The 14,509-nt window shown below is 43.8% G+C and overlaps 1 protein-coding gene across 1 annotated transcript in view; it reads right to left on the bottom strand.

The window, feature by feature from the left end:
* The window catches only part of SYN2 (synapsin II), a 191,479-nt gene extending 180,763 nt beyond the window's left edge, over positions 1 to 10,716 (bottom strand). Inside the window, exon 1 of the mRNA XM_059480012.1 lies at positions 10,237 to 10,716. Coding sequence (XP_059335995.1) covers positions 10,237 to 10,613 — 377 coding nt within the window. The 5' untranslated portion in view covers positions 10,614 to 10,716. The remainder of the gene's footprint in view (positions 1 to 10,236) is intronic.
* Between the last annotated feature and the right edge of the window lie 3,793 nt (positions 10,717 to 14,509).

The raw sequence follows: 14,509 nt of genomic DNA, 5'->3' as shown, positions 1-14,509 counted from the left end.
TTACTTCATAATTCGTGGCTTTGATTTTTGTCATCTACAACATTGCTTTCTCTGCCAATTTACTCTTTCCCATTCTTGACAATTTTTGCGGCAGCCTGTAATTACCCTTTGCTGCTGTGCTCAGCCAAGCAGGTCCAAATTCCTTCTGGGGAAGTTCTGTACCCAAACCTGGCTGCCTGCATTTCTTATTCCCTTCCTCAAACACAAATTTATGCTCAAACACGGATTTTCACTGAAACCTTATCACATCTTTAAATGCAAATTGCAGTGTATTTTATTTTTAAATATATAAACCCCCCAAACATCAGTTATTTCAGTGGTATTAAACCAGATTTCTGTAGTTTCAAGCATTCCTAATGGGATATAATGATGCGATATTGGATATGGTATTTCTGTGGGTCACTCACACGGTGCTATTAAGAACTGGGCACTAAAATTGCACAAGATGAAGTCACTACTTTTAGAAACTCCTGTGGGAATATTTAGCATCAATCTTTTGAGGAAACATGTCAGAAAAAAATGGCTTTTCCTGTGTCCTGCAGTGTTTACACAATGGCAAACCCCAACCATATAAAACTGGAAGTCCTCTACACAGATTTTTGCAATATGAAGAATAAAATATCTAATATTACACTTTTTAATTCCCTTTTGTTCCATGCCTTACCTATTTCAACAGGTTACAATTTGCTGCTGGCAAGCCATTATCAAATCCTGAATAGGTTGCAAGTAGAATTTCATATTTTTATGTGGTTCCATAGTCTACCAAGCAATTTGTTGTTCCTTTCATCTCTCACTTCAGTCTCATTACCGTGAAATGTACCTCCCTGAAATTAATTCTTTCCTTGCCAATTTTTCCGTTTCCTTTCTCTGAAGGCAAAATTTAGAAGAAAATGTTGGCAAACTTTTTTCTCTGATGTTATCCATTCCACCAAACGTGTTACCACAGCTTTCAGTGGGCTTCAGTGGCATTTCTGATGTCTCTTAAAGACAGGGAAAAAAGGAAAAAATCACTTGGATGCTGACCTGCAAGAGCTTGTTTAGATAGAGCAACACACAGAGCATGGAGGGGAAAGTATTTTCCTCCATGAAAATGATTTTGTTCTCATTTTCTATCTTGTCAAAAAGGTAATCTCTTTCACATGCTGTGTTTGGCTATTTATACCAACATAGCCAAGCATTACACCCTACAGAACTGCAGATAAACAGGAAAAAACCCCAACAACTTTCTTTTTTAGATCATCTTAAAATACCAGCACAGACATTGTCTGGTGCTGCACCAGCTGGCTGTTGGGAGAGCAGACATGGAACACAACTTGGGTGAGGTTGACGTACACAAAAATTCAGATTTAACATCTTCTATGCTTCAAAATGAAACACATGAAACATGGTTTAAGTGAGGTTACTGTACGCACAAATTCAGATTTAACATGATCCACAGTTTGAAATGAAACACACGAAGCACAGTATGGGTGAGGTTGTTGTACACACAAATTCAGATTTAACATGCTCCATACTTTGAAATGAAACACATGAAACACAACTTGGGTGAGGTTGATGTACACAAAAATTCAGATTTACGTGCTCCATGCTTCAGACTGAAACACATGGAACACAACTTGGGTGAAGTTGCTGTACACACAAATTCAGATTTAAGATCTTCCACACTTTGAAATGAAACACATGAAGCACAGTTTAGGTGAGGTTGCTGTACACAAAAATTCAGATTTAAAATGCTCCATATATGAAATGAAACACACAAAACACATCTTGGGTGAAGTTGCTGCACACAAAAATTCAGGTTTAACATGCTTCATGCTTCAAAATGAAACACATGAAACATGGTTTGGGTGAGGTTGCTGTACACACAAATTCAGATTTAACATGCTCCATACTTTAAAATGAAAGACACAAACCCCAACTTGAGTGAGGTTGATATACACAAAAAATTCAGATTTACATGCTCCATGCGTCAGGCTGAAACAAATGGAACACAACTTGAATGAGGTTGATGTACACACAAATTCAGATTTAACACATTCCATGCTTCAGAATGAAACACACAAAACACAGTTTGGGTAAGGTTGCTGTACACAAGAATTCAGATTTAACATGCTCCACACTTTGAAATGAAACACATGAAACACAGTTTGGGTAAGGTTGCTGTACACATGAATTCAGATTTAACATGCTCCACACTTTGAAATGAAATATATGAAGCACGGTTTGGGTGAAGTTGCTGTACACACAAATTCAGATTTAACACCTTCCATACTTCACCTAGCTCAGCTGCACGCCCTGCTCCTCCAGCCCTTGCCCAGTGTGGAATTCATATTGAACAAAACACGGACAAAGAAGCAGTGCCAAGGCCCCTGAGCTGTTTTACCCCTTGGAACTCCTCTTGCAGAGGCTGAGGAGGAAGAGCTCAGGATGGAGCTGCAGAACTGAGCCCTCCCGGGCTGCAGAGATGCCCTGTTTGTGCCTGCATCACTCCTTTAATTGTGTTTTTATTTGGATTGCAGAGGCAGAGAGCCCTTAATGCAGAGCTGGGAGCTGCAGGGCTGATCTAATTTCCAATTTCCAATTACCTGCTGGAGGAGGCACACACTGGCCTCATGCAAGATCTGCTTGCAGCTCCTTTTTGGAGGGCTGGGAGCCCTCTCCAAAGGCCACAGCTCGAGTGAGGCTGAAATGGCTCACAAATATAATTTTAAAGTGCAAAATTTTCAAATGAAACAAAAAATGAGAGAGAAACTACAGTAAAACATTTGTCCATCTTGCTCAGTTTCAGAGGTTTTAAGGAACCTGTTGCTTCCTTGAACTTGGGGTTTTATTTTCTTCACTGGATGGTGAACAAAACAAAACAATTAAAACTTTGTGTGCTGTTGTTTTTTGTCACTACCAAACTTTCATGAACACACCACAATGACAATTCCACTGCAGCTTTTCTGTTCATTAGGGATGCCTCAATTGTGCATAACTAATTAGCAGTCCCCAACTCCAATTGCCCTGGAATTCTCATAGATTTACTTGTGATGTGTTGATTTAGTGCTGCAGCTCTCATTTCATTCAGGGCAAGCCTTCAGTGAGTGAGCTTCCCAAATTTAGAAGTGTTATACCAAAGGCAAGCTTGTTTTCCTTTAATATCAAGAGTTTCTAGTTGCAAAGGGCATTTTAAATGAATAAAGGTGATTTAGTGTAGGCTTTTTCTCCATATATGAAATATACATATTGGTAGATCATCTTTTACATTTTGATAAGATTGTCTCACCCAAATTTAGAAGTATTACACCAAAAGCAAGGTTGTTTCCTTTAATATCAAGAGTTTCTTGTTGCAAAGGGCATTTTAAGTGAATAAAGGTGATTTTGTGCACGGTTTTTTTCCCCATATAAAATATACATACTGGTAAGATTATCTTTTACATTTTGATAAGATTATCTCACCCAAATTTAGAAGTGTTATACCAAAGGCAAGGTTCTTTTCCTTTAATATCAAGAATTTCTTGTTGCACTTTAGATGAATAAAGGTGATTTAGTGTATGCTTTTTCTCCCCATATAAATATTCATTTTGGTAAGATTATCTTTTTCTTACACCAAACATTTGGCCATTAGGTCAAAGTCTTTAAAAGCCTCCTCCCTCCTCTCCAGCACTGCTGGATTTGTCTCCAAACACCTCCCACCTTCAGTCCGTGCCAAGGAATCCCTTCCATCCTTTCCACCAGCTCCACTTTTGTCCCAAACTGGGTTTCCCTCCCCATTTCCCACCTGGCTCTGGATTTTCTGCTGGTGGCAGAGATCTGTGCCAGGCCAAGAGGCTGCGGGGATGTTGTTGTTTTCTCCTCCAGAGCCATCCCAAAGGGCTGCAGAGTGCTCTGGCAGAGCAGTCCCCTCATTCGTGCATTATTAAAACCAAGTGATGCCTTCTAAATTTGGGGAACCCGCTCGCTGAAGGCCTGCCCTGAATGAAATGAGAGCTGCAGCACTAAATCAACATGTTACAAGTAAATACCTGAGAATTCCAGGCCAGTTGGAGTTGGGGACTGCTAATTAGTTATGCACAATTGAGGCATCCCTAATGAACAGAAAAGCTGCAGTGGAATTGTCATTGCGGTGTGTTCATGAACGTTTGGTAGTGACAAAAAACAACAGCACACAAAGTTATAATTAAAACTTCTTCCCACCTTCCAGTGAAGAAAATAAAATCCCAAACAAAAATCAAACCCTAAAGAACGCACATTGCTCACTTCATGAAAATTTTTGTGTCATCAAGCAGTGCTTTCCTGTGTTAATATTAAAAATATTCCTGATGAGCAATGTTGGCCCATAAATGACTGGGTAATTTTAAACCAGAAAGTTTGCTCTTCATTTAGCATTTGGGGTTTATCTCTGGAGCCTGTCACAGGCTGAGTAACTACTCAGGCAGTAAACATGAAGTGAAATGTGTAATTGTCTGTGAAAAAAAAAAAAAAAGGTACTGATACTTACAACCAGATTTGTGCTTAAAAAAACACAAAACCAAAATTTCCCAGCTTCGTTCTTTTTTATAATTTCATTGCTGCTGCCAACAAGTCTGATATTCAATGTTTAAAGGACAGGACACACTCAGTGATGATTAGTTTTCAGTATTGAAGCAGCTTTCTGAATCTTCTACATAAGTTTTTAATAAAGATAATGATCTATACACAGCACCTTGGCTCCTTGCCACTGATGTATGGCCTCTCAGCAGCTGCTTGTTCAGCACTGAATATTCAGGACTTTTTGTGTGCAGAACAAAAAGATTATTTCTGAGGAAATTAAAAATAAATTCATTTTAACCATTTCAAAATAAACCTATCTAGCTGAAATTCTGGATATTTAATGCAGAATTAAAAGAGAAGTTGAAGCAAGCAGTCTAGGTTTAATTTAGCTCTGTCAGTGTGTTTGCTTGGATGACCTTGAACAAATTATTTCACTCCTTAGTTTCCTCCATTTGTAAAATATCAGCAAAGATCCTCAAAGCTGTAAAACAGCCGTGGAAATCTGTCACATCCAATCACCACTAAACCTCACAAGTGGTTCTTGAGGCTCTGCCCTCCCCTGCAGCTCCAAATCCTTCCCACCAGCTGTGGGAGCTCATCCCAGGGCTCTGCAGGTCAGGAATTGGAAATGCCTGCTCAAGATGCAGCTGCAGATGGAAAGGACGTCACATCAAGTGCATACAGAACAGGACTGGAAATAGAATCAGCTTTTCCAATGCCTCTATGTAAATTTATACGAATTAACAGCACTGCTCCACTGGAAGGGTTTGCACTCTTCCTCGTGGTGCTGTTCTGGAATGACAAGAAATTTCCAATTGGGGGAAATGGTTGCAGGATATTTCCTTCCACCTGTGGGCCAGAGGGTCATTTATGGTACAAAGGGACCGGGAGAAAGCCTTCCATGAGAACCAGAATTGTATTTGCCGGGAATGCCCCAATGAAGGGAGGAATGATGAATCTGACTCTGTGTTCTCAGAAGGGTAATTTATTATTTTATAATGTTATATTATATTAAAGACTACTATACTATGATAAAGAATACAGAAAGGATACTTACACAATGCTAAAAGATAACAATGAAAACTCGTAACTCTTTCCAGAGTCCTGACACAGCTTGGCCCTGGTTGGCCAAAGAGTGAAAACAACTCACAGCAGAATGCAATGTGCTGGGAAGGATGAAAGTGTGACAAGAAAGTCTCACAGATATGTGTGCTTGGCAGAAAGATTTTGAATGTAGGGTCTGATGGAGGAATAGGGATGGAAGCAAGTTTTGATATAGGAGAAAAGAATTGCTGAGCCAGTCTTACTGGATAACCAAGGAAGTAAAGGGTGTGTTGGTTAGAAGGGGTTTTTATGGCTGAAACCCACCTCAGACAAGAAGATGTTTTTACCAAGCAGAAGGATAGCACAGGCAAACAAGTCAGCAAATGCTGCAAGTAGAAAAAAGGTCTCAGAATTTTCCACTGCGAAAAAACTGAAAAACAACTTCTAGCTTAAACTGTAATGTAGTAACTGTTAGTGATTGGAGAACATTAACATGAATATGGTAATTATAGTAGTTATGTTAGGCTATAGATAAAAGTTAAGGTATAGATTGGTTCTGCTGTATGAAGATGCTCAGCAAAGAAAAGTGTGTAATGCATTGTAACCAAAACCAAAGGGTCTCCAGGCCTGGCTGCAGCTGGAGCTGACAGGTGTGGGCACAGCTCTGTCACCCACAACCCTGGGCTGCTGTAACCTCTTGGATGGAATAAACTGCATTTTGGATGGAATAAACTGCATTTCATATACAATAAACTGCATTTCATATACAATAAACTGCATTTTGGAGAGCCCCTGGAGTCCCACATCCCTCATTTCTGCTCTTACACCAATGGAACAATCACCTGTGGGTAAACAATCTCCAACCACACTCCAAAGCAGCAAAACACAGGAGAAGCAAATGAGATAAGACTTGCTTTCCTTTCTCTCTGAGACTTCTCATCTCTCCAGGAGACAAATCCTGGGTGAAGGGATTTTTCAGAGAAGGTGAGTGCCACAAACCAGAACCAACCAAGTTCCCTTGTCATGGATTTATTGACTTCAACCTTTAGCATGTTTTCAATTTGTCCCTTCTCTTGCCACCAAGGCTGGTGGAAAATCTTTGATTTCGCTTTTTTTATAGCCTGCCTTCAGGAGAAGCACAACCACTAAATGTGGTTGGAGGACTCCAAAGCACCTGTAGGAAAAGAATTATCCCTTACAGCTCTAACACACCCCAGACTGAGAAAGGGGGGGGGGGCTTTGACACAGCTGCATTTACTCTTTCCTTAAGAAGTAAGGAAAATGGTAAAAAATATACAAATTAGTATAGATAAGCCAATTCTCCCATTTTCCCCTTGTCCCCACGCCATAAAAGTAAAGTAATTGAAATGGAGAATTTCAAGACTTTCAACAGGAGAAATCTCTGAGGGCAGGAAATTGAGGAGAAATATCACTGAAATCACGATTATAAAATGCAAGAAACAGCTGGGATTTGGTTCTAGGTAGAATATCCCAAGTGATTCCACAAGCAGCAACTATGTTGGGTTACTAAATCTTAAATATATATTATCAATATAGTATAGAATATATACATATTATGGATATAATAATTAAAGTATGGGTCAATCTTTCAGAGAAATAAAATATATTGAAAACAAAATATCTCTTTATGCCAGAGGTAAGAGAAAGGGTCCCTTTATGCCATGGTTTCTGTCTTTGCTGACAGAAAAAGGCAGAAAAGGTTTCCTCTGGCCCTTGCTGAGGAGAGGATCCCGAACCAGTGAGATTTCAGTGTGATCCAGACTGAAATCCTTGGATTTCTATTGAATCTGCAACCCACAAGCAACACACACATTTTCAATCTAAGGCAAACAAACACAGTGCAGCTGAAAACACCACAAAGGCAGAGGCCAAGCCCCTGATCCTCCTGTGAGCGTCAGAGCCCAGCAGCTGGCAGGGTTTCGGGGGGCTCTCAGGGGTGCTGGTTTGGGTGCTGGTTTGGTGTTGTTTTGGTGTTGTTTAGGGGCTGGTTTTGGTGCTGATTTTGGTGATGGTTTGGTGCTGTTTTGGTGTGGTTTTGGTGCATGCCTTTGGTGTGGTTTTGGTGCTGGTTTTGGTGCTGTTTTTGTGCTGTTTTGTGCTGGTATTGGTGCTGTTTTGGGGGCTGGTTTTGGTGCTGTTTTTGGTGCTGTTTTTGGTGCTGGTTTGGGTGCTGGTTTGGTGCTGTTTTGGGTGCTGGTTTTGGGTGCTGGTTTTGGTGCTGTTTTGGTGCTTGTTTTGGTGCTGTTTTTGGGGCTGGTTTTGGGTGCTGGTTTGGGGCTGGTTTTGGGTGCTGTTTTTGGGGCTGGTTTTGGTGCTGGTTTGGGGCTGGTTTTGGGTGCTGTTTTTGGGGCTGGTTTTGGTGCTGGTTTGGGGCTGGTTTTGCTGCTGTTTTGGTGTTGGTTTTGGTGCTGTTTTGGGTGTTTGGTTTGGTGCTGTTTTGGGTGCTGTTTTTGGGGTTGGTTTTGGTGCTGTTTTGGGGACTGGTTTTGGCGCTGGTTTTGGTGCTGGTTTGGGGCTGGTTTTGGTGCTGGTTTCATGCTGGCTTTGGTGCTGGTTTTGCTGCTGTTTTGGTGTTGGTTTTGGTGTTGGTTTTGGTGCTGGTTTGGTGCTGTTTTGGTCGCTGGTTTTGGGTGCTTGTTTTGGTGCTGTTTTGGGGGCTGTTTTGGGTCTGTTTAGGTGCTGGTTTTGGGGGCTGTTTTGGTGCTGTTTTTGCTGTTCTTGATGGGGTTTGCTCAGAGCATCACATGACAGGGCTGTGCCAGCCTCCCCTTGCAGCACAGCCCAGGAAGCTGGGGGTGCCCAGCAGCCACTGGCACTCCCCTGCTGCCCCTCCCAGCCTTCCTTTGCCTTGCCCAGTTACAATCCTTATTCCATTTTAGCCCACTAACACCCCAGCAGATCAGTGCACGGAGATCCGTACTTCCCAAGGCATAAAACTCTTCTGCATAAATTATCAGAATTCACACATCTCTGGAGTTGGAAGGGGCTCACAAGGGTCAGAGATATCATTTTTCAGAGTATATTTCAAAATCTGCTACAAAACAACTCATTGCTGGGAAAGGAAACAGCCAGTGCAACAACAAACTGTTTTTTCTAGAATTACTACGTATCCATGTCACATACTATGAGGAGGAGGAAAAGAAAGGCAAAAGCAAACAGGCATGAGTAACCTTGTGTAGATCTGTGAGACTCCTACCTGGAGTAGGAACTCCCCGTGCAGGGCTTTCAAAGCTTTGCCCCCATCCACAGATTGTGCTTATTTGGGGTGCATTTATCAGGGATGTAAACCACTTATGGAAAACCACATTCAAAACACTCAGGCTGGCTCCAGCAAGCACAGAAAAATCTCCCTTAGACAGAAACCTTATGGGCAAATGGAGTTCCTGAATGTATCAGGCAGAGAGCTGTGCACTCCAGAATATCAAATAAAGAGACGTTTCTGCAAGGCAGGGAGCAGTGTCCATGGATGCATCTCCATGACGTAGCTACAGAGGCTGCCTCAGTCTGGTCGATACAAGCACCTTGTTTTTTTCAAAAAGAAAAAAAAAAAAAAAAAAAAAAAAGATAAAACCACCCCCCCACATGCACACAACCAACCACAAAACCAGACAGAAGAAAAAAAAAAAAAGCCTGGAAAATGTAACAGGTAATGCTGTCTTAACAGAAATAAGGTATCTGCTGTAGTTAAAGGTTTTAGTTTTCGTTCTAAGTATTTTACTGAAACACCGTTTTTAAAGCAAACGGGATCAGATCACAGCACAGCCCAGCCAGCAAGGCTGGAAATTCGAGACGCCGAGAATAAAACCCTAAACCCACAATCCATTACCGGATGATCTCAGCGGCACAAAAACAGACTTGTTTTACTCTGCATTATTTTAAGGCGCTGCCGAGACCTTCTGCACTGTAATTAGCAACGAGAGGGCTGTCAGCTCGATGTGCAGACACACAAGTTAGCAGGGATGGATAGGAAGGTGTCCTTCCTCCGGAGCACAGCCTCCAGCACCACAAACAGGTCTGCAACAGCCATAACCTCTGCTGCTGGTACCAGCCAGGCTGGGAAGTCCCACACTTGGAAAATCCCACGTTTTTCACGCTACCAAACACGCAGCCCGAATAAAACCGGCCGAGTTAATGAAGCCTGAGCAGGGATTCCCGGGGCTAGGGCAGAAGCAGGGCTGGTGCCGGGCATCCCGAAGGACATTCGCCCTGGTGAATGGCACAGAGCAGCGGGAGCTGCGTGAAAACAAACCGGCTCGTAAACACGGATTAACACACGCAACGCCGCCGCCACAGCAATCCCTGCCCAGGGCACCTAAACCCAGCGTGCCGCTACACGCGGGTCCTGTGTGTCCCCAGAGAGCACGGGATATGCTTGGTCAGGGCGCTATGGATGTTTTATTTAGTGTTATGATGGGAAGCAGATTTCACGGCTAGTCAGGCGCTCCAGGGCTCGCTGGGGCTGTTTTTTTTGGGTTGTTTTTTTTTTTGCTCCATCCTCCAGCCCGTGAGGCTGCGCTGCAGCCCCTCGGCAGGGCCGGCTGCGGGGGCTCTGCCCCAGGTGAGCCGCACCTGCGGGAGGACGGGGCAAGGACGGGGCACGGAGGATGATGATGGCGATGATGCTGATGATGCAGGGGCATGCAGGGGGGCACCTACCAGTCCGTGTGCGGCTCGTCGATGACCAGGAGCACCTTGAACTTTCTGCCGACAGCCGCGGAGACGGCGGCGGACGCGTCCACCAGCCCGGCCGAGGCCGCCGTCTGTTTCACGGCGTTGGAGAGCGAGCTGAAGAAGCTGCTGCCCGCCGACTGCTGCGGCGGCGGCGGCTGCGGCTGCTGGGGGGGCGCGGGCTGCGGCTGCGGCTGCCGGCGCTCCGAGGCCGGCGAGCCCGAGGCCGCGGCCGGGGAGCCCGCGGACGGCGGCGGCGGCGGAGGCTGCTGCGGCTCCGGCCGCTGCAGGTCGGTCATGTAGCCATTGGGCAGGTTGGCGATGAAGCTGCTGTCCGAGAGCCTGCGCCGCAGAAAGTTCATCATCTGGCCGGGCGGGGGGCTGCGGCGGGGCCGGGAGCGGGTGAGGGTGCGCCGGCGGCAGCGCTGCGCGCTCCTCGCTCTGTGCGCCCGCTCTGCGCGCCCGCCGCGCTGCCACCGCCCGCCGGCAGGGGGCGGCCGAGGGGCGGGCGGGGCGCGGGGACGGCGCGGGGACGGGGAGGGGACAGGGAGGGGACAGGGATGGGAACGGGGATAGGGACAAGGGCAGGGATGGGGATGGGGACAGGGAGGGGACAGGGATGGGAACGGGGATAGGGACAAGGGCAGGGATGGGGATGGGGATGGGGACAGGGATGGGACAGGGATGGGACAGGGAGAGGGACAAGGGCAGGGATGGGGATGGGGACAGGGAGGGGACAGGGATGGGAACGGGGATAGGGACAAGGGCAGGGATGGGGATGGGGACGGGGATGGGAATAGGGAGAGGACAGGGACAGGATACGGATGGGGACAGGGATGGGATGGGGATGGGGATGGGAACGGGGACGGGGATGGGGACAGGGAGGGGACAAGGATGGGGACAGGGATGGGGATGGGGATGGGAATAGGGAGAGGACAGGGACAGGATACGGATGGGGACAGGGATGGGATGGGAACGGGGATGGGGATCGGGGTGGGGATGGGAACGGGGATGGGGATAAGGGCAGGGATGGGGACAGGGATAGGGATGAGGATGGGGATGGGAACAGGGATGGAGAGAGGGAGGGTACAGGGATGGGGATGGGACAAGGATAAGGACGGGGATGGGGATAGAGATGAGGATGAGGACAGGGATGGGGACAGGGATGGGGACAGGCCACAGGCAGTGCGGGGATAGAGAATGTGTGTGTCCGTGGGTGTCTGTGTGTGTCGGTGGCTGTGTGTCCAGCTGGCACAACAAGGGCCATGATTCCGCCCCCCGCCACAGCAGCCCCGCCGTGCTCAGCGCTGGGTGAGGATGAGGATGGAGCGGGGAGCGCTGCTGGGACAGCTCCGCGCTGGTCGGGGCGCTGCGCCTGCAGCACATCCCGGACAGCTCCAGGGTCAGCACCAGCATCCCGGGACAGCTCCATCCAGAGCATCCCGGGACAGCTCCAGGGTCAGCACCAGCATCCCGGGACAGCTCCATCCAGAGCATCCCGGGACAGCTCCATCCAGAGCATCCCGGGACAGCTCCAGGGTCAGCACCAGCATCCCGGGACAGCTCCATCCTCCATGAGAGCATCCCAGGACAGCTCCATCCTCCATCAGAGCACCCCGGGACAGCCCCGTCCCCTCGGGCCCTGCAGTGGGCAGGGAGGAGCAGCAGCCCCATTCCGAAGTGGTGGCTGTGAGCAGCAGCAGGCAGAGCCATTTGCATCCCCCCAAATTTTCCCCAGACCTCTGTAATCACAGACCCCCATTCTAGTTTATGGCACAAACCGTTTGAGGAAGGGGTGCTGTGTTTCTTCAAGCAATTTTACCAGGATTTGGGTGCTTTTCCCACCAGGATTTCTTTAGGACTAATTAGAATGCTCTTTCCCCTGAGTTTTGGGATGAGCACTGTGTGTGACATAAAACACAGCTCAGCCCTTATCTTGTTATCAAGATACACAGTCAAAACTCATTTGGCTGCTGATCTTTACAGGCCATATTTAATTTTTGCTTTTTTAAAATACTGCTTGTATTTAATTCTAAATACATTGAGAGGAGCAGGTGCTCTAATAATAAACACAGTAAATCCATGCAACAGCTTCGTTTAAAGTTAGAGTTTTAATAAAATCTACTAACACTTCCATGGTTTGAATTTTACACGTTATGTGCAGGATTCCTTAATGAAGGGCTGAATTTAGAAATATTTATGTACTATAGAATGACAAAACCAAATAAAACACCTGGAACAATAGGTGATTTTTGTAATTTAAACACCATGGACACACTGGGGGACAAATTATATATACAGATAAATGATATTTTAATATTTATTTCATTCCTGTTCTGGATTGAGGGGTGATTATGTAAAAACAGCCTCTCTTTGGCCACACAGCTTCCTGTACAGACTCAGGACCTGCTCATTGTCCTGACAGCATTTCTGGGTTTTGGCTCACTCGGACCAAATTCACTGTGGCAGCGTGAGAGTTCCATTTTCCTGGGCACAGGAAAACAGATTAACAGGTTAACAAGTAAAAATTTCAACATATTAACAGGTTAACATTTTAACAGGTTAACAGATTTTCTTCTGCAGGGCTGAAAGGCACCTCCAGTGCCAGCTTGTATTGTGTTGTAATTACTTTTAAATGTTGCTTGTATTTAATTTTTGCTTTGTAAATATTGCTTGTATTTAATTTTAAATACATTTCTTTAAAAAAATTGCAATCATTACACATATGGACTGACAAACTCGATAGATAAAGAAGAAATTTTTTATAAAATAAATTTTATAAAATAAATTTTTTTATTCATAAATTTGTGTGACAGCATATATATATATTAAAATATATATAATATATATTTATATGTTTTATATATTTTATATATAAAATTTATTATATATAATAAAATGTAAATAATATATATTTATATATATTTCATATAATATATATATTTATATAATATAAATATATATATAAATTTTCTTATATATATAAAATATATAAATATTTAAAATACAAAAAAGTAAATAAATATATAAAATATATATCAATATATTAAAATTTATAAATATATATGAATATATAAAAATATACATTTATCTGTTTTATTATGTATTTTATATATATAAGAAAATTTATATGTATAAATTTTATGTATAGAATTTTTATATATTTATATATATATAAATATATATAAATAGATATATTATATATATTTATATATAAATATATATAAATATATATATATATATATATATATAAATAAATAAATAAATATATATATATACACATATACATATATATATATATATATATATATATATATATATATATATATATATATATATATATATATATATATAAAATATATATAAATAGTGTTTACTGGTGTGGCCACCAGCTGCCCCTGGCACCCAGAAATGCTGGGAACACTCTGAGTGTCAGGTCCCATTGCATGAAACAAACTCCAGAAGAAGATTAAACCGACTGGTTCTCCTGCTTGGATGGCACTGACACAAGATCTGGCCCTGCTTGCACATTTCTGTGGAAAACTTGCTTTCTTTTGGGTGAAATCTGATTTCTGCCCAAGGTATTTCTTTGTGCAGTCCCAACGTTTTGCTTGCGGGTGTGAGGGGCTGGTTCTGGCTGGAGCCACGGCTGGCAGACTCTCAGAGCAGTTGCCCAGGATGGTTTCTCTCACTCCTGGATGGTTGGGTGAGCAGCAGGAGCCCCGTTCACCCACCCTGTGCACTCTGAAGGTGTCATGGCTACCTGAAATAAATAGTATTTCCAGCTTTACAGACTTCATTCACTTTGAATCTATTGGCCCTTCCCTATGAGCAGCTTCTCAGGGGATTTTTGTGGAGTTTGATTGCTGGTTGATTTTTAATTTCCCTCTTTACCACCACTATGCTTTGTCCTCTTTACCATCACCCTCTTTGCCATCACTGTGCTGACCAAAATCTTTTAAAATATCATCATTCTCAAATGCCATAGTCAGAGGGGTTTTAAAACATCTTGTTGAGCATTGTAGCAACCTTAAATCCAAATCTGCACCAAGGCAACTGGCAACTGAACCTGGTAGAAGTGTCAAAAACTTGGTTTTTAATGCAGAACAACCAAAATGCAGAGCCCTCTGTGAAGCACTGCTGTTACTGAGAGGGAAAACTTTGTTGAAAGAGTTTCAGTAGATATTACAGGGAGCGTGATGAATTTAATAGCACATACATCTGTGCCTGAAAAAGAAAAAAAATGGCATTTTTTTTTGGT

The sequence above is a fragment of the Ammospiza nelsoni genome, chromosome 11 (assembly GCF_027579445.1).
Source record: "Ammospiza nelsoni isolate bAmmNel1 chromosome 11, bAmmNel1.pri, whole genome shotgun sequence".
Taxonomy (NCBI): Eukaryota; Metazoa; Chordata; class Aves; order Passeriformes; family Passerellidae; genus Ammospiza; species Ammospiza nelsoni.
This window is presented reverse-complemented; position numbering and strand designations above follow the sequence as displayed.